Source organism: Acomys russatus, chromosome 4, assembly GCF_903995435.1.
Source record: "Acomys russatus chromosome 4, mAcoRus1.1, whole genome shotgun sequence".
Classification (NCBI taxonomy): domain Eukaryota; kingdom Metazoa; phylum Chordata; class Mammalia; order Rodentia; family Muridae; genus Acomys; species Acomys russatus.
The window spans coordinates 4,737,051-4,761,384 of NC_067140.1; the positions used below are offsets into that span (position 1 = coordinate 4,737,051).

The window sequence follows — 24,334 nt, forward strand, 5'->3', positions numbered from 1 at the left end:
AACAAGACAGAGAATAGGGTGGACATCCTGGTCCAGGGAAGGGAGGAGAAAGAGCAGGAAGGAGAGAAGGGATATCCATGACGGGGACCCGGGAAGACCAGGAGGAATGAGCTGGTCCTAGAACATGAGTAAAAAGCAATTATAATGTGGGACACCTGAATGGAGGAAAGTGTACTAGCTGGAGGGTTAGGATGGAGTAGTGACTGCACAGCACTGTGCTCTAGGCTGGTTAAATAGACCCTGGTCTCCTGTGTGGTTATTTGGGTATAAAGCTGGTTAAGGAGTAACCACTGGTTTACTAAAGCAATAAATCAATATTGAATATTCATAATCATTCGATAAATGATACACCCCGTAGATGTTTTAATGCCTGATCAGGATTTTGAGCTACCAATATTCTGAAATGCTATTCCAGTGAAACCAGTTTTTCAGTGAGGCTATTAAATTCAAACTAGGTGCCAATGATTCAACAGATTTTGTAAGGCAACCAATGGAGATAGTACTCAGAGAACAGAGGGGGAGAATAACACAACAAAGGTACTTAGCTTTGCTGCAAAACGAAGGCTTTTTGGATGAAACCATTGGATACTTTTTGTAACTTAGAATTTTAGTTGGAAAGAAAGGAAAAACTTTCTTTTTTCCCTACTAACAACCATATTTTTGAAGAACCAGAATGATTGTATTCCTCATTTGGTTTGTTTGCTATTCCCAGTTGCACTTTTCTTTCCTACCTTAATTTCCCTTTGTTCTGATTATCTCCTTTTACATAGTACTTTGCTCCATTATAGTTTCATAAACCACATAAATTCCTTGAAAAAACAACAACAACAACAACAAAAAACAAAACAAACAAACAAACAAACAAACAAACAAAAAAGCACCACCAGTAGCATAAGGCTAGAGAAATGGCTCAGAAGTTATAAGCACTGGCTGTTCTTCCAAAAGATCCAGGTTCAATTCCCAACACCGCCATGGAAGCTCACAACCATTTGTCCCTATAGATCCAGAAGATTTGGCACTCTTTTCTGGCCTCTGGTGGCACCAGGCACATATGCATTTGGTGTACACATATACACACAGCCAAAATACCCATACACATAAAAAATAAAAAGAGGAACCCCCCCCAAAAAAACAAAACAAATTTAAAAGCCATCAGCATTCAGCAAGTCCAAAGCACAACCAAATCATTATACTAATTTGATTCTTATATAACTTCCCACTTATTCAAATCATAAAGGAGGGTTTTGTGGTGTCTTTCACTTTAATTTATTTTATATAGCTAAAACAAAGAAAGAAATAAAATCTACCAAAATTCAGTTATCTGCTCCAGCCTTTTGTTACGGATGAGAAAACAAAGGTTGCAATAGTCTAAGACAGGGTTCATGGTAAGCTAATAGTAGAACTCACTGTAGGTTACCTTCCCACGCCTACTGTCTCTTTCCTAGGAGCCCCAGTGCTGTATAAGATCTTTTGTTTTGTGTTTTTCAAGACACGGTTTCTTTGTGTAGCCATTGCTGTCCTCCTGGACTCACTTTGTAGACCAGGCTGGCCTCGAATTCAAAGAGATCCGCTTGCCGGTGCCTCCCTGAGTGCTGGGATTAAAGGTATGTGTCACCATGCCTGCTCAATGTCCTTTTAAAAGTGTGTTGAATCAACAATTAACATTTCTCAGAAGGCTGGTGAAGACAGCAAAAATACTTATTTTGGCAAATGGGTAACTGCAATTTTATTGCCAGCCTATTGAGGGGAATAAAATAATTACTACCATAAAAATGGTATTTAGACAGGTTAATAACAGCAGGAATTTAACTGAGGACCAGGTATAAGAAAAGTTAGGCAGGGGCTGGAGAGATGGCTCAGTGGTTAAGAGCACTGACTGCTCTTCCAAAGGTCTTAAGTTCAATTCCCAGCAACCACATGGTGGCTCATAAACCATCTATAATGAGATCCGATGCCCTCTTCTGGCATGCAGGTATACATGCATATAGAGCATTCATATACATGAAATAAATAGATAAAGTCATTAAAAAAAAGAGGTAAAGTGTTTAAGTCTGAATTCAGGAAACTATATGTTGTTAATATATGATTGTCTTTTAATATTTAAGATTCAAAAGTAGCAAGTTTACATAATAGGCTAAAACCAAAGAATGTTGCAGAAAAGCTTGGGTAAAGGCAGTTGGGTTTAGTTTGAATGTTTAAGCTTATTTAGACAAAGCTCCCTTGTTTGAGTTTTCTCTTGTCTCTGCGTCTCCCCATCCCTAGTCTTCCCCCTTCTCTCTGAGGTCTCTCTATGAAGGCCAAGCTAGGCTCTTGTCTGAACTTCCTGAGTGTTGCGCTAACAAGAGTGAGCCACCATGCTTGCCCTAACAATGGTTTTGTGTTCATTAGTCACTCATCCCTGTTAATGTCTATGAACTGCAGTTTTATGATTATAGGCTAAAAATCCATCTCAAACATTCAGGAAACATTTAGCCAAAAGTCAGAAGTATAACTTAATATGTAATTTCAGGATTAGGATATGAAACATAAATGCTAATTACCCTTCCGGTTATATCTTATGAAAGTTCCCTCTGGGGAACTTTTACTGAAAGTTAAGCTGATTTAAGCTTTTAGGGATGATAAGGATCTTTTAGAGGAAAAGCACACATGAAAAAAAAAAAAAAATCCCCTATTTGTGAGATGGCAGGGCATCTCCACGAGCAGTTTTCCCTTCAGCAAACACATTTCTTGAGTTCCCCAAGCAGTCAGGGGAACCTTGAGGTCTGTGCTCTGTAGAATGGCACTGGGATATCACTGGTCACTTTTCAGGCTGAGGGATACAACTCCCACTGTGACTGCAGAATTAAGAGACCTATTGGCCAATTGGAAGATACTGACTTTTTTTGGATCCTTAAATAAACTATAAGAAGAAAAATGAAATAGAAAAATGTGAACACTATTTGGAAACATAAGACTAATTTTACTAGGCATGCTACTGTTATTTTGTGGTTATATAAAAGAACTGTATCTTCCACAATAGCACTGACATATACACAAAGCAAATTTGCCATAAACAAATGATAATGGAAAGGAGCACAGATAAAGGCAAGATAACTCTGAACTGGCTATTGTTAGGTAACCATGTCTGTGCTGTCCTAATGTTAGAAACAGGGTTCATCTCGCCCAGCAGGCTTCAAACTTGGAGAGGATCACCATGAACTCTTGGGTTTCTTGCTGCTATTCCCTGCGCATTCCTTGTGCATGGTAGACAGGTACTCTCCAGAGCCACATCCCAGCCCTAATTTTAAATATGATTAAAACTTTCAGCCAGGCAGAGGTTGAGCAAAGCTTTAGTCCTAGCACTTAGGAGGCCAAGCCAGGCAGATCTCTGAGTTTGAGGCCAGCCTGGTCTACAGAGTGAGTTCTGGGACAGCCAAGGCTTGTAGCAAAACCCTGTCTCAAAAAACAAACAAACAAACAAAAACCCAAACAACAACAAAAACCAAGCAAACAAAAATTCTATCAATAAATGTCTACACAGAAACAAACAAATAATAGTTGAGGTAAACTAATCATAACCTACTTTAGATCTTGCTGACAATTTTTCTTCTTCCGGGGCGGTTTCTTCTTCTTCGGTTTATTTGCACTGGTATTATTTTGTTTATTGTTTACACCAAAATGGCCGGCAGAAATGTCACTTTGCAGTAAGTTGACCAACAATGGGCTTGTTAACGTTACATCCTTATTGACTGGAAAGCCTGGATTTTGACCACAAGACATCTGATTTCCATTGGGCGCACCACTGAATGGTGCATTGAAAGACATCCCATGGCCAGAGAAGTGGTTTCCTGAAGCACTGTTTCCCTGCATAGTCTGCACATGTGGCGGGACCATGTTGGTTTGTTGCATGTTAACATCAGGCATCATCTGAGACAAGTTGACATCATTATTTGCTGTAGTAGCAGGATCAGCATGCTGCTGGGTCATGTGTGGGCTGGGCCCTGGTGGCCGCAGAACCTGCCCCTGCATCCCCATAACCTGAGATGGACTGCTGTTCACAGGCCCTTGCTGAGGCAGCATCTGTCCTGACATCTGCCCTGTAAATTGCACCATGTTTCCTTGCATGTTCGGAGTTGGTCCCCTCATTATCTGTGCTGGTCCCGGCATGACATTGGATTGGTTCTGAGAGTTAAATTGCTGCTTATTCCCCTGCACCTGATTGGTCATTATTTGCTCTATCATTGGGTTCTGCTGGAGCAACACTTGCCCCTGAGGCCCCATCATCTGGTTATGTGGTGCCATCATTTGTGGACCCTGCTGGGGAAGCATCTGCTTGGGTGGGGTCATCCTTTGGGGTGAAGGTCCAAGATTTTGGTTTTGAGGGTTCACCATCATCTGGCCCTGTGGCATAAGCTGGGCCCTTGAAAGGATCATAGGGTTTTGAGGGTTCAAAGTTCCTTGTTGCTGGACCATCTGGCCCTGGGAGGACACGATCTGTTGGTGCATGCCCATCAGCTGAGATGGTGGGCCCTGCTGGGGCTGGCCTTGCATGTTGCCCAGGGTCACCTGAGGAACCCCAGAGCTACCAGCCTGCTGGTTGTTTATGTTGCCATGTATTCCCATGAGGCTGGGTTGCATCATATTTGGTGGCCCATGGGACACCTGCATCTGGTTTTGAGGAGGACCAGCTCCTTGACCACCTTAAGAACAAAAACAAAGAATGAAAAATTATCATCATGTTATCATGACACACAAATTATATGCTTAGAAAGGCGCCCGTTATCCATGTATCTAAAGACTGACACAAGTGTACTGTGTTCTGTATGCTTTCTTTGAGTATTTTAGACTCTGGAGGTGTAATGTAGGATAGAGGTAACTGCTTAAATTTTCCATGATCATACAGCAGGGAAAACAGGTTTTTACTCTCATATACTAACGTAAAGATAACATTAGAAGATAAAGTTTACTTTCAGATTAAATGAAGCATTAATTATTATAATATGGCTTGTAACTACCTTTTTCTTTTTAGGTTTTTTGAGATAGGGTTTCCCTGTGTAACAGGCCTGGCTGTCCTAAACTAGCTTTGTAGACCAGGCTGGCCTTGAACTCACAGAGATCCACCTGCCTTTGCCTCCCAAGTGCTGAGATTAGAAGTGTACGCCAGCCACCATGCCAGGCTGTAACTATCTTATTGTGAATGAAATTAACAAAAACCATCATGGGCTAGAAAATGAGTTTTATTATGAATAAACAAGGGAAACAAAGAAGGCACCAGTGTCCTCTAGAAAAAACTAAGGAACACTGAAAAGACATTTTAAAAATGCTTCTTCAAAAAGTATGCCTTTTAAAAACTGTGTTTAAAATCTAGATGTTGCATTTTATTTACTTTTAAACTTTAAATTTTTTATTTTTATTTTTTATTTGCTCACTCTATAGCCCGATAGTAGCCTTCTCCCTCATCTCCTCTTGGTCCTACCCTCTCTCCTCCCCCTTGCCCTAGTCTTCAGAAAGGGGGAGCCTTCCTCCCCTGTCTTCTGACCCCAGCCTATCACGCCTCACCTGGACCACCTGGATCCTATCCTCTGTGGCCTGGCCAGGCCGCCCTGTACAGGGGAAAGTGATCAACAAGTGGGCCCTAGCGTCCATGCCAGAGGCAGCCCCTACTTTCCAAGTTATGGGACCCACAAGGAGACTATGCTGTCTATTTACTACATCTGAGCAGAGGGTCTGGGTCCTCACCACAAATAGTCCTTGGTTGGTGCATCAGTCTCTACAGCACCCACCCCACCCCCAGCCCAGATTGGTTGGCTCCACTGGTCTCCTTGTGGAGCTTTGTCCCCTCCAGGTCTTTTGTTTTTGTTTTTGTTTTTTTGTTTTGTTTTTTGTTTTTCGAGACAGGGTTTCTCTGTGTAGCCTTGGCTGTCCTGGACTCACTTTGTAGACCAGGCTGGCCTCGAACTCACAGTGATGCACCTGCTCTGCCTCCCGAGTGCTGGGATTAAAGGCGTGCACCACCATGCCTGGCTTCCCTCCAGGTCTTTCTATCTCTCAGATCTTCACCCACCCTACATCTGACAGAGAGCTAATATCCAAAATATATAAAGAACTCAAGAAATTAAACACCACCAAACCAAATAATCCAATTAAAAAATGGGATACAGAACTAAACAGAATTATCAACAAAGGAATATCAAATGGCTGAGAAACACTTAAAGAAATGCTCAACGTCCCTAGTCATCAAGAAAACGCAAATCAAAACGACTCTGAGGTTCCACCTTACACCAGTCAGACTGGCTAAGATCAAAAACTCAGGTGACAGCACATGGTGGCAAGGATGCAGAGAAAGGAGAACACTCCTTCATTGTTGGTGGGACTGCAAACTTGTACAACTACTTTGGAAATCAATCTAGCACTTTCTCAGAAAATTGGGAATAGTTCTACCTCAAGACCCAGCTATACCATTCCTGGGCATAGACCCAAAAGATGCCCCACCATATCATATGGACACTTGCTCAACCATGTTCATAGCAGCTTTATTCATGATAGCCAGAATTGGGAAACAACCCAGATGTCCCTCAACTGAAAACTGGATAAAGAAACTGTGGTCCATTTATACAATGGAATACTATTCAGCTATTAAAAACATGGATGCTGATTTTAAAGAAGACAGTATACAATATTTCCTAAGGATAGGGTACCTCTGCTAAAGTCACCTAAAAATGGCAAACTTCTTATCTGGAAGCTGTGGACAGGAAGATGCTAATAGTTTTGTGATCCTACTCTGTGGCAGTCTCTAGTGGACCACCATGGGACATGCTCTAAGTTTTCTTTAAACCAAAGGCATTATCTAGCCTCTTGCATTGTTTATTGTTAGATCCTTGGAATATTCCTATAGCTACTTGTTTTATCCCCAAATCTCACTCTGATGTTGGAGAATGAACCCAGGGCCTCCCATACACTAGCATGAATTCTATAAGAGCTACACTCCCAATCTACCCACCCACTTCAAATGAGTAACCGTTTATCTTATTTTGTTTGTTCTATTGAGACAGGACCTCACTATACAGTGGGCTGTTCTGAAACAATGTGGTCCAAGTTGCCTTTAAGGGCACCATATGTTTGGCTTAAAAATATTCTTAACTGGGCAAAGTGGCTCATGCCTGTAATTCTAGCACCTGGGAGGCTGAGGCAAGAGAACTGCCCTAAGTTCAAGGCCAGCCTGGAGTACATAGTGACATCCTATCTCAAAACACCAAAAATAGAAACAATGAACCTAAGGCCTCTTACATGCCTGGTAAGCACTCTCCTACTGAGCTGTACACATCTTGAGCGGGTGTGATTTATTTTATCCCTGTCATTTTTGGTGTATGTATGTACATGTGCATGGTATGCATATTTGAATGTGTATGGTCTCTGCCTCCCAACTCCTAGGATTATGGGTAGCTGCCACACTCACTCGGCTTTTCTTTTTTTTTTTTTTCTTTTTTTTTTTTTGGTTTTTTGAGACGGTCTCTCTGTGTAGCCTTGGCTGTCGTGGACTCACTTCGTAGACCAGGCTAGCCTCGAGCTCACAGCAATCCACCTGCCCCTGCCTCTCGCGTGCTGGGATTAAAGGCGTGCGCCACCACTGCCAGGCTCTATCTAGAGATTTTTTTGTTGTTGTTGTTCTGTTTGCATGTGTGTCTACAGGCCAGAAGAGGGCACCAGACCTCATTATAAATGGTTGTGAGCCACTATGTGGTTGCTGGGAGTTGAACTCAGGACCTTTGGAAGAGCAGACAGTGCTCTTAACCCCTGAGCCATCTCTCCGGCCCTCACTCGGCTTTTCTATGGGTTCTTAGAATCCAAACTGTGGTTCTCATGCTTCTACAGCAAGCTCTTTACTGTCTGAACCATGTCCTATCTCTGTGTTTTTAACTTTAAACAGAAACTAAAAAAGTGGCAGTGTAACGAAGTCACGAAACCAGCCATGCTCCAGCTTAGGAGGGAAGCACACACTGTTCATTGCTCACACTGTCACAGTCGCTCCTGAACTTCAGGAAGGCTTTTTAAACTAGTTTCATCAATTCAAAGTATGTGCTATGCGCGTTGTATATACAGTACACAGCCACCTAAGCCTCATTTATTGAGTATCCAGTAACAACAGGGTCTTTCCAATACTAATTTAATAGCAAAAGAATGGATAAGATCTTTGCTCCTTTAATGCATAGCTGGCAAGAGAAAATATAAAATAACATTTTTTTCCAGGAAGTAATTAAAGTTAACAGAAAACTAAAACAAGGTAACAGAATAGAAAGTGATAGATGTGAAAAGAGCCGCGTCAGCACCAGGAAGACAACTGCTTTAAATGGAGACATGGAGACAGTAAGCACACAGCTTACTGTCAAACAGCTGTGCCAGGGTGGAGGGATTATAAATCTAAAAAAAATTATTTTTATTGTAGGTGTATGGGTGTTTTGCCTGTTCATGTTTGTATACCACATGTGTGCTTGGTGCCTGTGGAAGCCAGAAGACGGCATCAGCTCCTCTGGAACTGGAGTAAGCCACCATGTGGGCGCTGGGAAGCAAACCTGGGCCAGTGCTCTTAACCACCTAGCCACCTCTCCAGCCCCAAGGATTATAAATTTTATGTTTTTTAACTTCCTATAGAACACTAGTTCATATAACTCAAGAATGCAGTTTTATATTAGCAGATAGGAAGCATCAAATAGTTTATCCTACTCCTCTCATTCTTCAAGTGACAGTATGAAGTTTTTATTGTGAAAAATTCACCTCCCCCTTTGAGACAGGGTTTCTCTGTGTAGCCCTGGCTAGCCTGGACTTGCAGATCCTCCCACCTCTGCCTCCTGAGTGCTGAGAAGAAAGGAATGTGCCCCTATGCCTACCCTCATTCTTTTTTTTTTTTTTCATTTTTCATTTTGATTTATCTGTATGTGTGCATGTGAATGAATGCCAACATATGTGCATGCCCAGAGGAGGGCATCAGATCTCCAGAATCCAGGATTACAGGTAGTTATGAGCCACTGATACGGATGCTGAGAACTGAACACAGGATCTCTGGAAGAGCACAAAGCCTTTTAAAATACTAAACCATCTCGCTAGTCCCTCATTCTTTATTTCTTAAAAATATTAAAATTTTATTTATTTATTATTTATGAGTATGTGTGTGTGTGTGTGTGTGTGTGTTGTGTGTGTATAGGCAAATATGCCTATTGGCAAGGAAGGCCAGAAAAAACACTTTTACTTGCTGACTTTCAGGCCCTAGAATTTTTCCCATTCGTTAAGCAATTTATAATAAAAGTGAAGTTCAGAAAAATTTAAGCTAACTTAGTCCAAACAACTTCAATGAAAAAGGGCAAAAAGATTAGCCACGCTGTTGCTAAGCAACCAAAAGAAACCCAGAAACATAATATTAAAGCTTACACAACGCTTCAAGCAATACTTATTAGCCAACCCACTACGTGTTATTTCTTCCTTATATATACTGTACTATTGAGCCTGCTTAAATTGGAAAAATGCCACGCTGCATGCTTCAATTTAGATATTCAGACAAATGAAGCTAATATGTAGTACATAGAGATTGGAAAAGTTAGATGTTCAAACATGCCATATGCCTACATACATATGAATTTATGGGTTTTTTTTTCCCCAAAAAATGCCTTTTGCCTGAGCAAACTCTAATCCAGGGATCAACAAGTCAGGCCACAGATGGATTTGAAACAGGCAAGGATTTGGAGACCTGTTCCTTCACTAAACGGACTGAATAGTTGCAATATAGACCAAATGACTTAAGCTATTTACTTTTGGCCCTATGTAGAAAGAAATGGAAGAGTGTGTGCTTATCTGTATGCGTGTCTGTATGTGTGTGTCTGTACATGTTGGTCTGTGTGTGCGTGTGACTTTTGCTCTGAAGTTTCATTTCCTTTCCTAAGGTGTTTCCTGATTCTTGGGAAATATAACTCCCCCTTCGCCCCCCACATTTCAGTCATCATCCTCAATGATTATCTACATGTTTGAAATTAAAGAGAAAGCCCAGGACGTGTTCATTGTATACCCCTGTTGTCTTTCAAGGTATTTACCACCCTAACAATGCTAAAATACAAGTGGCTAAATCAAACAAACCTGCATGCTGGACATTTTGATTTGCTTGCAACTGAAGGGCTCCTGAATTCCCAGGGGTAGCTGCTGTGGTGGAAGGCACCTGACCTTGCATAAAGTTGGGATTGGCCTGTCCTGCTGAGAAGCCGGGTGGGAGGCGTTTAGGCATTCCTTAATAGAAAACAACGAGTGAGGCAGTTATCTAGCAAATTTATACTCTTGCTGAGATATGGAATGGATAAGGAAGGATGAGCTGCATGGAGTTTCCACTGGCTTAGCTCTCTCTGTCACACTGGTAGGATCTTTAATAATAAGGTTGGGAAAGATGGTTAAAAAAATCAACACAATCCCTTACATGAGCACTGTCAAATGAAAAATACTAAAAAATTTACACTTAGAACATGCCAAGGAAAAAATGGCAATCTGCTCCCTACATGTGATCTGAGGCCATACCACAGCAAGGTTGAGGGCTCACTTTTCTCTGTAGTACAACAGACTCCCAATATTTATACACTGTGACACAGGCACCAAAGGGATATGCTTAATTCTCTCGTATTCAAACAAATGGTTATGAAATACTATAAAACAAAGAGCTGGGCCCCAGTTAAGGATTTATGGGCAGTGTTCCCCTTTGAGGGAAATCTTTGCAGAAAAGTCTCCCTCCCTCCAGGGTTTGCCCTTGTTTCTCTGGAAGAGCTAAGAGTTCACAGGAGCTTCAAAGTGAGGCTGTATCAACTTATGCCTTTCTCTCAAAGATTTGTTGCAACTAGGATAATTACGGTACCAGAAACCATGCTCTGAAGTAACCTTACTCAAGTTTACATCCTTTTAGGAAGGCCTAATTTAGAAAAACATGTTTGCAATAAAGAGAATGTCAGATCCACTCGTGTGTACCACAGGCCTTGATGTGGCCAGATCACCTAGGCGAGCTCATCAATTGCTCTATGAAAGCAATAATACCTAACCCTCACTTAAAATTTGCTTATTCGGGCAAATTTCCAATGCCCTGAAAAGCTCTTTGTAGACAAATATGCATTTGTCCTTCCATTAGCAGCAACAAGTCCCCATGTACATTCTTTCATTGTAACTTAATCAATAATCATATTTGCAGAAGGGACTACCCAGATTCCACTGATCTAGGGCTAGATGCCCAGAGTAGCAAAGTTTGGAGCAAAAAATGCCCTTACATTTCCTAAAAGCATCTTAGGACTCAAATATTAGAGCCCGTATTTCAACAAAAGCAATTAGAAGAGAGTGAAAGGACTGCTGAGCAACTTAATTTCACCAGAAACCACGGGAGCATGCCTTTGCTGTGTTGCATTCAAGATGCAGAGTTTTTCTGGGTAGGCAACGGGTATCTTTTGGTGGGGGATATGCTTATCAGATGACAGTTTTACTGACACTCTCTATACCTTACTGAAAAGCTCCAAGCACAGTCATGTGCCCTAGATGATTAATAAGAATAAATAATAAACATGGAGATGGATAAGTTTTACTGTAATCGTTTTACCTCTCACACATTAAGCTCCATTGCTTTATCTTCATACAAGAGGCACCTTACAAAATAAATAAATAAATCTCCTTTAGGTATAACTAGTGGAATTCCCTCTCTAAGGAGCAGGCATTGGCATTATAAAACTATAAAAGTAATGATTTTTGAACTTAGTCCCCTTTAATACTTTAAAAATACCATGCTTACTATTTTACTAACTAGGATTATCAAAATTGGTAAAGTAGAAGGGCATTTTCCCCAATAAAATCCTGTACTTATCTTTTCATTTTTGCTCAACTGTATAATCTTAATCCTTCAGCAAATAAGAAGTTTAAATTATTAATAAAATACATGTTTGGTCTGGACATTTTAACGTACTAGTACAAGATTAAGCAAAAATAGTTTGAAACAAAACAAACATCTCTATTTTCAACTTTCCCTGCATTTTTATCCAGAGAGCTAGCTTATATTTAACCAGTAAGATGTTACATTGTATATCAAGATAAAAATACATTAACTAAGTTATATCAAGTGTCATCACTGTATCACAAAACCAAATGATTACATTCTCATTTCACTCCCTCCATTAATACTAAAAGCTGACGCTCTACTTAAATCTATCTCCAGTAACTTTACTAACACAAATAGTTTCAGTGTTCCTCACCTCCTAGGCCTGGATGTAAACTCTGTGGCCCCTGGTTAGGTGGTTGCTGCTGCATCACCATGAAGTTAGGTGGCACATTTCCCTGTTGAACCATAGGATTCCGACCTGGAGAGCTGACAGGCTGCTGAAATCCCTGGGGAAGTGGGTTATTTTGAGGTGGCCTTGGTCCCATCTGCTGCTGAGTTTGGTTAACCGTTGGGGAGGATGCAGGGGATCCCTGCTGGAAGGAGGAGGGTGAGGAGGCAGGAGACTTGTTGGTGAGGTGGGGCTGTTGCAGGGGGGTTGGGACCCTGGAGGGCCCTCCCTGCAAGCTCTTCATCTGAGGAGCTGTGAACTGGCCTGGGTTGCTCATTTGAGGAAAGTTTGTATGGGCTTGTGAGGCTTGTTGGCTGCCAAAGGGATAAGGAGGGGGAGGGTGAGAAGGTGTCTGTACCGTGGCTAAGGAAGGTCTTGCCTGAAGTTGCTGTTGCATTGGGCTAGGCAAGGGAGCCTTCTTCCACCCTTGATTTGCAGTCATTGTGCCCAGAGAGCCCTGGGCTGGCGGAGGCTGTAGAGCTCCAGAAGGCAGCTGGTTCCAGCCTGGAGGAACAGGCACCTGAGTTGGAGCAGTAAACTGTGGGCGAATCCCCTGTGGCTGTTGCTGCTGATGTTGCTGTGGAGGTCTTGTCTGCAGTTGTTGCTGCTGCTGCTGCTGCTGCTGTTGCTGTTGCTGCTGCTGTTGCTGCTGCTGCTGTAGCTGGGGAAAATTAGCTGGGTTCATTTGTCTGTTCACAGGAACAGGCTGCATTGGATGATGCGCTGGAGGTAAAGATCCTGAGGCATGACTCTGCTGCTGTATATGGAGTCCAGAGAGAAGTGGATCCATTGCATCTGTTTAAAGAGAGTGAACAATAATTAACCTATTACGACCCAGGTCTGAGCACACTGGCTTGGATCTGCTGGTGCCACTGATATTATCATGTCCATGAGTATCTTCTAAGTACCAACAGCACACCAGCAGACCTAAAGATGAATGCTGCCTTAAACACAGGTGCCGAGGAGCAAATTACTATTACAGGAAAACAAAATAAAATAGTCAACTAGGTTTGGGAAATGCTAGACCTAATGATTTCAGACAAATTTCTTCTTTACTGTAAGAAGCTTAGTGCTGTAAACATGTTAACTTATGAAGTTCTTTTTAAATTTTTATTTTTATTTTTTTATCTTTTGGTTTTTTGAGACAAGGTCTCTCTGTGTTAGCCTTGGCTGTCCTGGGATCGCTTTGTAGATCAGGCTGGCCTCGAACTCACAGCGACCCGCCTGCCTCTACCTCCCAAGTACTGAGATTAAAGGCGTGTGCCACCATGCCCGGCCCAACTTATGAAACATTTACCAAACTCATATGACTTCAAAATTCTGTCATGATGTATCTTATAGGACTAAACATCCCAAGGTATACATGATGTCTGAATGGAAATGGCCCCACAGCCTCACAGGGGATGGCACAATGAGTGGGCAGGGCTTTGTTGGAGGTAGGTGTCCCTCTCTCTTCCTGCTGATGCAGATGCAGAACTCTCAGCTCCTGCGTGAGGACACCATGCTTCCTGCCTTAGAGGAACCAAACCTCTAAGCCAGACTCGACGAAATGTTTTCCTTTATAAGAGCTGCCATGGTTATGGTGTCTCTTCAGAGTGATAGAAACCCTCAACTAGGACAGCATGCTTCTTGGGAATGTTGAAGCATAGCTGATAAAATAAGCAATTTTAAGAAGAAATGCTGACATTTAGCTGTGAGAGTTCATGGTAGATTTTGGAACAAAGCAGTTAGAAATCCAGCCTCAGTGGCTGAATCTCTCTCTCTCTCTCTGTTTTTGTTTTGTTTTTGGTTTTTTTGGTTTTTTGAGACAGGGTTTCTCTGTGTAGCCTTGGCTGTCCTGGAATCACTTTGGAAACCAGGCTGGCCTCGAACTCACAGCAATTCACCAGCCTCTGCCTCCTGAGTGCTGGTATTAAAGGCATGCGCCTTCAGCTTCAGTGGCTGAATCTCATGGTACCTGCAAGTAGTTCCAGCCTCGCTAATTCTCAAAGCCTGGCAGACACTACCTGACTGAGAAGCAGGGCGCGGAGTCCGGGGCTGCAGTTCTGGACTGGGGCCTGGTGCCACCATGGAAGATGACATGTTCCCGCCCTGGGGCATCATAGCAGTGGCAGGGCTCGTCATTCTTATTAGTCCTAGGAGAAAAAAAAATACCTAGAATAACATTCTGAAGTTGGTACGCATGTGTGTGTGTGCACACACATGCTGTTTTTTGAGACAAGATCTTACTCTAATGACCTGTCTGGAACTCATGGTAAATTGCGTCAGGCAGGGCTGAGATTATAGATATGAGCTACCATACTCAGCTTAAAATTTTCTTTTCTTTTTTTCTTTCTTTCTTTTTTTTCTCTGTATAGCCCTGTTCTGGACTCGCTTTGTAAACCAGGCTGGCCTTGAACTCACAGAGATCCACCTCCCTCTGCCTCTCTGAGTACTGGGATTACAGGCGTGCACCATTGTGCTTGGCCAATTTTTTTTTCTAATGACATATTTTAGAAATACTATGTTTTGCCTGCATGTATATGTATGTACACCACTTACATGCCTGCTATTTGTGGAGACCAGAAGAGGTGCTGAGTCTCTTGGAACTGGTTATGGCTGATTGTGAGCCACCACATGGGTGTTGGACACTGAATCCGGGCTCTCTGCAAGATCAGGCATTCTCAACTGCTGAGCTATCTCTCTAATCCCTCTGTTTTTATTTTGAGACAGGGTCTTGTTTGTTACATAGTTAGCACAGGCTGGCCTCAAACTCATGGCAACAGTCCTGCCTCAGCCTCTTGAGTGCTGGGAACCATAGGTGTGTAGCACTAACTCCAGTCTCTAGCTGCTAGGTAAACCCCCTATCAACTGAGCTACACCACCAGCTTAGTTGCTCTTTAAAAAGAAACGTGCTTTGGTGTTGCTCCTTAATTATACTTTTCATTCCACTTATTTCTGTTCACTATTATTTTCTTTCTTATTACTTTACAATTTTTCTCAATTCCTTTTTATAAAAAAAATTTGTTTGTTTTGGGATAGGGTCAAATTATGTAGCCTTGGCTGTCCTGGACGGGCCCAAAGTCACAGAGATAGACCTGCTTCTGTCTCCTGAGTGCTGGGATTAAGGGTACGCACCATCATTTTTCTCAGTTTTTGAGCTTTCCTTCCAACTTCTATAATGGCTATATTTCACAAAATGTGACTGACATGCATCCTCACTACCACACTCTAATAACACTCTAAACACTTCAACTTCCATCACGATTACCTTTTCAAATCCTAAAGGCATTTATTTTATAATTTCTAAATTTTTGAAAATATGGGGTATTTTGCCTATATGCTATTTATTTTGCCACTCATTTAGGTATATTATGATTAGACATAGAATCTATAGGACATTGCTCCATGGTATTTATTAAAACTTGCTTTTGGAAACATGGTTAACTCATATAAATATTCCATTTATGCTTAAAAAGACTAAAAACTCTGGAATTAGGATTACATAGTTTCTATACACGTTCATTATATAAAGCTTTTGAGGGTTTGGGGGATGATAATCTTTGTAGCCTTGACTGGCCTCTTCACAGACCCATCTGCTTCCTAAGCACTGACATTAAAGGTGTATGCCACTAGGCTTGGCTCACTATATAAAAATTACCATGCTATTCATACTTTCTTTATCCTTATTGATTTTTGTAAGTTTGATTCATACCAAGAGATGTTAAAGTCTCCAAGACTCCATGTAATTTTTATATATTCAGATGCATGGTAGGTATATAAAAAAATTTAGCTATATTCTTTTTCATTTACATGATTTTTATCTTTTATTATTATTTGTAGTACTAGAGACTTAACTCAAGTCTTTGCATATGCTAGACCAGCACTCTAGCACCAAGCTACATGTGTAACTCTTTTTACATTTTGAGACAGAGTCTAAATTGCTCCAGCAGGCCTTTAGTTTGGTGTGCAGTCACTAGGCTTGTGCTTGAGACCCTCCCAAGCAGATACTAAGTGGTTAGAATTACAGGCAGATGCCAACATGACCATATTATAGTCTTTTTTTGTTTGTTTGTTTTCTTGTCTTTTTTTTTTTTTTTTTGAGAGACAGGGTCTTACTAAATTCCCTTGATGTCCTGGAACATGCTTTGTAGGCCAAGCTAACCTCAAACTCAGGAAGACTCACCTGTCCTAGCCTCCCCAGTGCTAGGTTTAAAGGCATGTACCACCATGCCCAGTTTTATCCTTTTCATTTTAATATCTGTCTTGTCTGATTTTAAAAAAAAAAATTATACTTTTTCTTGGTTACTACTTACCTGGATGCTGCTGCTGCTGCTTGTTGTTGTTGTTGTTATTATTATTATTATTATTATTATTCTGAGACAGGGTTTCTCTGTGTAGCCTTAGCTGTCCTGGACTCTCTTTGTAGACCAGGCTGGCCTTGAATTCACAGAGATCCGCCTGCCTCTGCCTCCTGAGTGCTGCGATTAAAGGCGTGCAACCGACACACTCGGCCTTAATCTTTTTATCTTTGAACCTTATGAGTCCTTATATTTTATACAGTTCTCACAAACAGTACAGAGCTAAATCTGAGAATATTACTTTAAGTAATCACTTCTATGTTATTAGTGTTCACAATCCACTTACTTTTACTGCCAGCTACTGACACAGTCTGACGTATCATTCACTCTATCACTTATATTAACATTATTCTTTTTCTCCCTATGCTATACTGTCTTATTTTTCCTAAACTTTACTGGATTTTTTTATCACACCTTTCCTTTCTATCATTCTATTACTTGCTTAAAGTTGTACATTCTATTATTTTACTGACATCTTTAAAGTGTCAACAGGCAAACCTGACCTAGAATGTAACTACAATATCTGATTGTCATTGTTACTTACTAAGTCTTATGTAGGTTTACCTCTGTTTAACAATCCTTAGCTCGCCCATTCCTTCTTAGACTTCATTTCTTCCATCTTAGGTTCAACTTTCTACTTCCTGAAATGCATCTTTGAGTAGTCCAATTAGCAAAGGTCTATTAATAGTAAATGTCTTTTTCTTTTTTTTTTTTTTTTTTTGGCCAAAAAACCAAACTTTATTGGGCCCATGAATTCTAGTTTTCTTTCTGTACAGTTTTGGTTCCATGTCAGCCAGTCCAGTGGGAAGCAATGAGACCCACTTTGTGCCCATCAAGGGGCATCTTTTTGGATAATGGAGGGTTTGGCAATGTGCTGGTAGTTACAACCTCCAAAAGGACACTCCACAGCTTTATGGCCACACCCTGTGCCCGTGGCCAGCAGTTCCTCTTGCCTTTTACTTGTGGTATGCACTGCCTGCCTTTAAGATAGGTTTGTCAGTTCTACCCTTACTGGCCATCACACCAACAGCTTTCTTGGCCTGGAAAATGACCTTTTTGGATCCTGAAGGCAGCTTTACTCGGGTCTTCTTAGTTTCTGGGTTGTGGGAGATGATTGTAGCATAGTTCTCAGAGGCTCATGCCAGCTTGCCTCTGCCTTCTAGGAAACACACAATAGTACCCTCAGGCATGCTGCCCATAGACAACCATTGCAAATATTGAGCAGGACCTTCTTGCTGCATGACACAAACTGTCCAGTGTGGATTCTCTCTGAAGTGATGAACCGCTTCGTCCACTTCTTAAATCAGTAGGGAACACAAAGGATCACATTAAGAAAGGGAGTGTTGCAGGCAAGGTAATGAATGAATGGCCTTTATGATCTCTTTAATATAGCCTTGCCACTTAGCACAGTCCACGCACACAGGTGCAAGGCACAGCACCCAGCACCTTTCTTCTGCCTCTACCACGAGGCCAGAGCAGCAGGTCAGCTGGGAAGCACAGCTAGTCACTCCTCTTAAGTCTTGGAAAACTTCTACTGTTCCTTTGGCAGCACAACTAGGTTTAAAACTTAGGCTCCTAATTCTTTCCTTAGCATTTTGGAAATGCTGTTCTAAGGTTTCTGGATTCCAATGGCCCAGTTGAGAAATGAGTTGTGAATGGCTCTTGCGGGGTGGGGGTTAGGGAGTGCCTTTAACAATTCTGTTTTCCATTTCTGTACGTTAACAATATGGTTTAGATGTGGATTTATTTGTGATGCTCACCATTTCTGAGTTTTTGATATGGAAGTTGTGTTATTTTGGGGACAAAAAAAATCAGCTCTGAAATTTTCCAGCTATTCTTTAACATTGTTCCTTGGTTTCTTAATTTGTTTTTGTTTTGTTTTGTGTTTGTTTGTTTGTTTGTTTTTTGAGACAGGGTTTCACTGTGCAGCCCAGGACTGTGTATCCTGGACTTGCTTTGTAGACCAGGCTGGCCTTAAACATACAGCGATGCGCCTGCCTCTGCCTCCCTGAGTGCTGGGATTAAAGGCATGCGCCACCACCGCCTGGCCTAAACCTTCTCATTTTATCCTTCAAGTCTCTTGACCACTTTCATATGTCTACTATTTCTCTCTCTTGTATTCTGCATGACTTCTTCAAATTCTCCTTAAAGTCCACATATTGCTAATTTGCTAAATAAATTATTTATTTGATGCCTTTAAATTTGTACAAGTTCTTCTATCCCTCCAAATACTTATATTCTGTTAATATCTTTTTTCCTGTTTTTTCATAATCTTAAGCACACTGATATCTCTATTACCTAAAATGCTGAAAAAAATGGAAGTTTAACACTAAAATTCACTAATTTAGTACAATTTTGTTTTTTAGAGTAAGTTTTAACTGACAGTCCATAATGGCCTGGGTTGAGAATGTGGTCCTCCAGAGCATCAGTGGTTTCATTAGTCTAGAACCACCTAATGTTAATGACAGGTTAAGCTGTTCCAGGTCATTTTATATGTTCAACATGCAGATGGTCAGAGAAGAAAACCCTCAAACCACCAGCCTCCAAAGAGAGCACAGGGAAAGAAAGGCAGATACCCATGTATCTCCCTCTGTCAAAGTAACTAACATTTTTAGAATCTACCTTTCACTGTGAAGTCTGGCTTCATGAGGGATTTTTTTCCCCCCCATTCTTCATGTAGCCTTCCTGGCAACCCAAATCACTTGACTCTTCAGACTCTCCATGATGTTTTTATGTTTTCTTCCTTCCTCCTTTTTCCACTCATCAAAGACATGGTCTTGCTATGTAGTTCAGACTGGTCTTGACATGGTCTTGACTGCTGGGATTGCAAAGTCTTGTGCCTCAATACCAGCTGTTTATCACTACTCACATTTTCATTTTTAACTTGGATTTTTCTCTGAAAAGTTCTTTTGGTATTTAAAATCTCAGCTACACATTGAAACTTTCAGGAGTTTTCTAGTTGGAGAAGATAACCAGATAAACTGTTACATGTTGAAACCAGATCTACTTTTGTAGAATCCCATCACATTTTCAAAATTAGAAGGAGCATCCACGAACCATGAATTATGGTGGTACACACTTGAAACCTCACCACTCAGATTAAAAAAAAAGAGCAGGAGGATAGCAACAAGTTAGCCTTATCTGCACAGCAAGTTCCAGGCTAGTGAGAGCTGTACAGTGAAGACCTTACTAAAAACAAACCCACCAAAAACAAGAGCACTCTCATGACTTGGATCACGTGAGTTTCTGAATTTCTTTCTTTCTTTTCTTTTCTTTTTTCTTTTTCTTTTTCTTTTTTTTTCTTTTTTTTTTTTTTTTTTTTTTGAGACAGGGTTTCTCTGTGTAGCCTTGGCTGTCCTGGACTCACTCTGTAGACCAAACTGGCTTCGAACTCAGAGATCCTCCTGCCTCTGCCTCCTGATGAAGGGTGTGTGTAACTACTGCCTGGCCTCACAATGAGCTTCTTATTCCCAGAAATTTTCCAGTGCACACTGACTACATGTTCGGTAGTAACATGCTAGCATGCATTTCTGGTACTACATAGGAATTTGAACTAGATCTGTGGTTCTCACTGCAGATAGTATCTAGGGGAAATTGGGTCATATACAAAGATACCTTTAATGGACACAAATTGAAGAGATGTAGAGTGGTACATCTGTGGTACAACTGGTGGGTAAAAAAAGTCCAGGATGCTACTAAATATTCTCCAATGTACAAGATAGCTACTCACAGCAAAGAATCACTGGCCCCAAACACCAGCAGCCAAGAATGAAAACCTTTGATTAATGATTACTATGGTAACCCCACAAATCTTAGGATTCTCTAAAGACATGAAAAAATATGCTCTAGATTTAGATTTAGTTGCTTTCTATTGTCAATGCTAAGAGAAGAAAGTAGTGCTGAGATTAAGTGATAAGTTAAGATACTCTTGATAAATAATTCTAAAAAGTTACTTAATATTGTTTCAGAGGAAAGGGAAGGTTTCTTTCCCTAGGAAGATTTCTCCACTTAGTTTAACCTGCTATGAAATTTCATTTGCATCCCTTAAGGCTCCATAGACAAATGAGAAAAGGAATCTTAAAATGTAGCTGGTGTATAGACATACCTGAAAGTTTAAAATGTCACAGGTGACTACAAGTCACAGCTTATTGATCGGCCCTAGTATTTGTGTTGTAACTGATCACAATTAGTGTCTTCCATTAAATACCAATTTAATCTAATTTCAACCTAATGTTTCAAGGTTTTTGTGGTGATGAACTTATAGCACCATAATGCTGGCCAGACACGAGATGTTGCAATTAGTCTGCTGGCATCAGCTTAATGAGTGTCTTAACATTTCAAGACTTGATGAGCTCTCTAACATTGTTTCTAGGATATAATTTAAGATATTTATGGTCACCTATGACCAGAAAATATTAATGCTAGTGAGCACAAGTTGAGATCAGAACCCAGATTTCCTGGCTTTCAAATCACATCTATTCATTTCATCACTAACGACACGTAAGGTAGCTAGGGTCTCCTGACTTTCACTCTTTCAGCAGTGGCAATGTTACCACCTATGATTTCTTATATGGCACTTCATATCAGTCCAACCGAATAGACTGTGACAGAGTCATAAAACAGATCTTGAGGGCTATGAATGTAGTTGACAGTACAGAGCATGTGTGAGAAAGTTATGAAATGCTTGCTTATTAAGCATGAGCTCTGAAGATTGCAGACCTTATCATCTCATTTTTAAAGATAAAGATGAATATATTCACTATATTTCAGGGAAATAAAAATACATAATATATTTGCTTGAAATAGGGTAAATAACTTGAGGTAAACAGAAAATGCATGGGCAATATAAAAACCTAATTTAAATTCTATGCCAAATCCTTTGGGTTTTTAGTTTTGGTATTTTCAGATAGGATCTCTCTACACAGCCCTGGCTGTCCTGAAACTCACTATGTTTCGAACTCACAGAGATCCCCTTGCCTTCACCTCCTAAGTGGGATTAAAAGCATGCACCACTATGCCTAACTATGCCAAGTTCTTGCTTACAGTTCAGAACAGCAGTTTATGAATGAAGTCCCTCTACTTTATGTGTATGCATGCTTTGCCTGTGGGTGTGTCTATGAACCAAGTGTGTGCCTGGTGCCTGTGGGTGTGTCTATGAACCAAGTGTGTGCCTGGTGCCTGTGGAGGTCAGAAGAGGGCATCAAATGCCCTGAAACTGCAGTTATACATGATTGTGAGCCGCCATGTGGTTTCTGGAAACCAAACCCAGTACCTCTACAAGAGCAACAAGTGCTCTTAACTTCTGAGCCATCCTTACAGCCCCTCCTGCTGTGCTTTTCATGGTCACCAGGGATGGAGCAATAGATTGTGTACAGTCTCAGGCTCCTACTCCTCTTCAACCATAGCAGCTGTGCCTTTCTGTTTTACTTGAATAAAGACTCCTTAAGCTTCTAAGGTTTCAGTGCCACTAGTGCAATGAAAAAAAAAAAAAAAAACCACAGATCTGAGAGTGAGGACATGTGGAATATAAACCTATTTCTACTTGGCCTGGGACAAATGGCTTCCTTTCCATGAATCCCACAACTTCCCAGCTCTAAAAGTAAAAGCCGACTCAACTCTAATGTTGCATGAATCATAGTATTACGGAGAAAGTCTGGATTACTAGAAAAGGAAGTAAACTACTACTTGTACCTCTTCTAAATTCTTCCCTCCCACTCTGAGACATGTGACCATCCTGCCCTAGCATCTTATGTGATGAGCTAGCACAGGCATGTCCACCACTTCCAGCTAACTCCCTCACGTCAAAATACATAAAAACACATCGTCCCACGTACATGAAGATTGCACATAAGACATAAGAACTCTGCTTAAAGATCCATAGGCTCAGAGAAAGTACAAAATGGAAAGCCACATTCCCTACTAATTATTTTGAGAGTGGAAAATGTCTTACTTTCTAACACTTAGCAGAGGTTTTATCATGTACTAGGCACTTAATAAATGTTTACTTATAACTTAGTGTTCATCCAATTTTAGGCCAAAGACCGTACAGACTGTTAATGTAACCTTCTTGAGAATAACTCATGTCTCCTTTTTCTGAGTAAATAAAAATGAGTTTGCAAAACACCCCATCTATATGGCAAGACTCATACCTTAAGAATTCAAGCCCCTAAAAAGAAACTGATAAAATGTCACACAAATAACTAGGACGACTCACCTGGACCACTTGCCATAGGAAATCCTGCCTCCATCCTAACAGAATTTCCGGATGCCATGGGTCCATTCATTCTCACATCTTGGCTTCGGTTTTGACCCAAAGCCAGGTTGATAGCACCTTCCCCTGAAAATGACAGTAAAGTTATAAAATGGAAATAGCCAGGGTAAGATGCAGATTTAGTTTACAGGCAGTTACATAAGAATTAGTTTTCTGTTTTGAAGAATTATACTAAGTTTACCACTACAAAAAGGAATAACTCAGTATTCCAACCCTAACCCTAATCCCTCATTATATAGCTCAGTCTGGCTTTCTGAATACATGAGATTGAAATCCTAGCCTATGTAGTTTGCTCCATCTGAGCAAGCACAGGGAGATCATAATCAGGTCTCACAATCATTAATAAAGTTGCTTAGTGTCAGAGAACTTCAAAGTCTCAATGTTTCTTTTTTTTGTGACAGGGTCCTGGACTCCCTCTGTAGACCAACCTGCCCTTGAACTCACAGAGATTTGACTGCCTCTCACTCCCCCAGTGCTCGGATTACAGGCATGAGCCAGTGCACTTGGCTTTGAACATTTATTTTCAACTGGCCCATAAATTGTGTGTGGGCAGACACAGGATAGAGAGATAGAAGGGGACAGGAAAAAACTGTCAGAAACTCAAAATTCCTGATTTCTTTCTGGGAGTTCATAATCAGAAGATAAGAGATATAAAGTTTAATATGGGAAAAAAGGCAGGGAAGTATGGGGATACTGTTATATTTGACTGTAGGCTTGTGAATATTCTTTCAATATCTGCATTATAAAAAAAGTTTCCAGGTGTCACAAATATAAGCCAATTGGCAGAGCCTTGCCTAGCATGCACAAAGCACTGGGTTCTATTCTCTGCACGGCACAGACCTAGTGTGCTAGAACATGCCTGTCGTGCCAGCACCTTAGAGGTGGGGGGAAGATTAGAAGGTCAAGGTTGTACTCGGCTACATAAGGTGTTGGAGGCCTATGGCTACACAAGATCCTATCTCAAACAAAAAGCAAAACACCAAGCAACACAAAGATCCCTACAGGTCTCTGGCGGCGATGCCATATGATGAAAAGTAAAGAAGTCTCTTCTCACTGCCTCTGAAACTCAAGAACAGCATTTCAGCAGGTTTGGTTTTTTGGTTTTTGTTTTGTTTTGGTTTGGTTTAGTTTTGGTTTTTCGAGACAGGGTTTCTCTGTGTAGCCTTGGGTGTAGACCAGGCTGGCCTCGAACTCACAGCAATCCGCCTGCCTCTGCCTCCCGAGTGCTGGGATTAAAGGCGTGCGCCACCACACCCGGCTCTGCAGGTTTTCTTTAATCTTTAATTTGTTCATTTTACATCCTAATTGTAGCCTCCTCCCTTATCTCCTCCAGGCCCCACCCTCCTTTCCTCAGCCCCTCTCCCCCTACTAGGCCTCAGATAGGGGAAGTCCTCCTCCCCATCATCTGACCCCAG

The 24,334-nt window shown here is 41.1% G+C and overlaps 1 protein-coding gene and 1 pseudogene across 8 annotated transcripts in view; both read right to left on the bottom strand.

Moving 5' to 3' along the window:
- The window catches only part of Ncoa6 (nuclear receptor coactivator 6), an 86,938-nt gene that overhangs the window by 23,018 nt on the left and 39,586 nt on the right, over positions 1-24,334 (bottom strand). For 6 of the 8 annotated variants that reach the window (XM_051143580.1, XM_051143579.1, XM_051143584.1 and 3 more), the window contains 5 exons: positions 22,863-22,985; positions 14,315-14,443; positions 12,234-13,103; positions 10,102-10,248; positions 3,563-4,679 (listed from right to left, as the gene is read on the bottom strand). In XM_051143580.1, coding sequence (XP_050999537.1) covers positions 3,563-4,679; positions 10,102-10,248; positions 12,234-13,103; positions 14,315-14,443; positions 22,863-22,985 — 2,386 coding nt within the window. The remainder of the gene's footprint in view (positions 1-3,562; positions 4,680-10,101; positions 10,249-12,233; positions 13,104-14,314; positions 14,444-22,862; positions 22,986-24,334) is intronic. The other 2 variants (XM_051143582.1, XM_051143585.1) reach the window with 2 other exon arrangements.
- LOC127188304 (60S ribosomal protein L8-like) lies at positions 17,405-19,371 on the bottom strand (annotated as a pseudogene).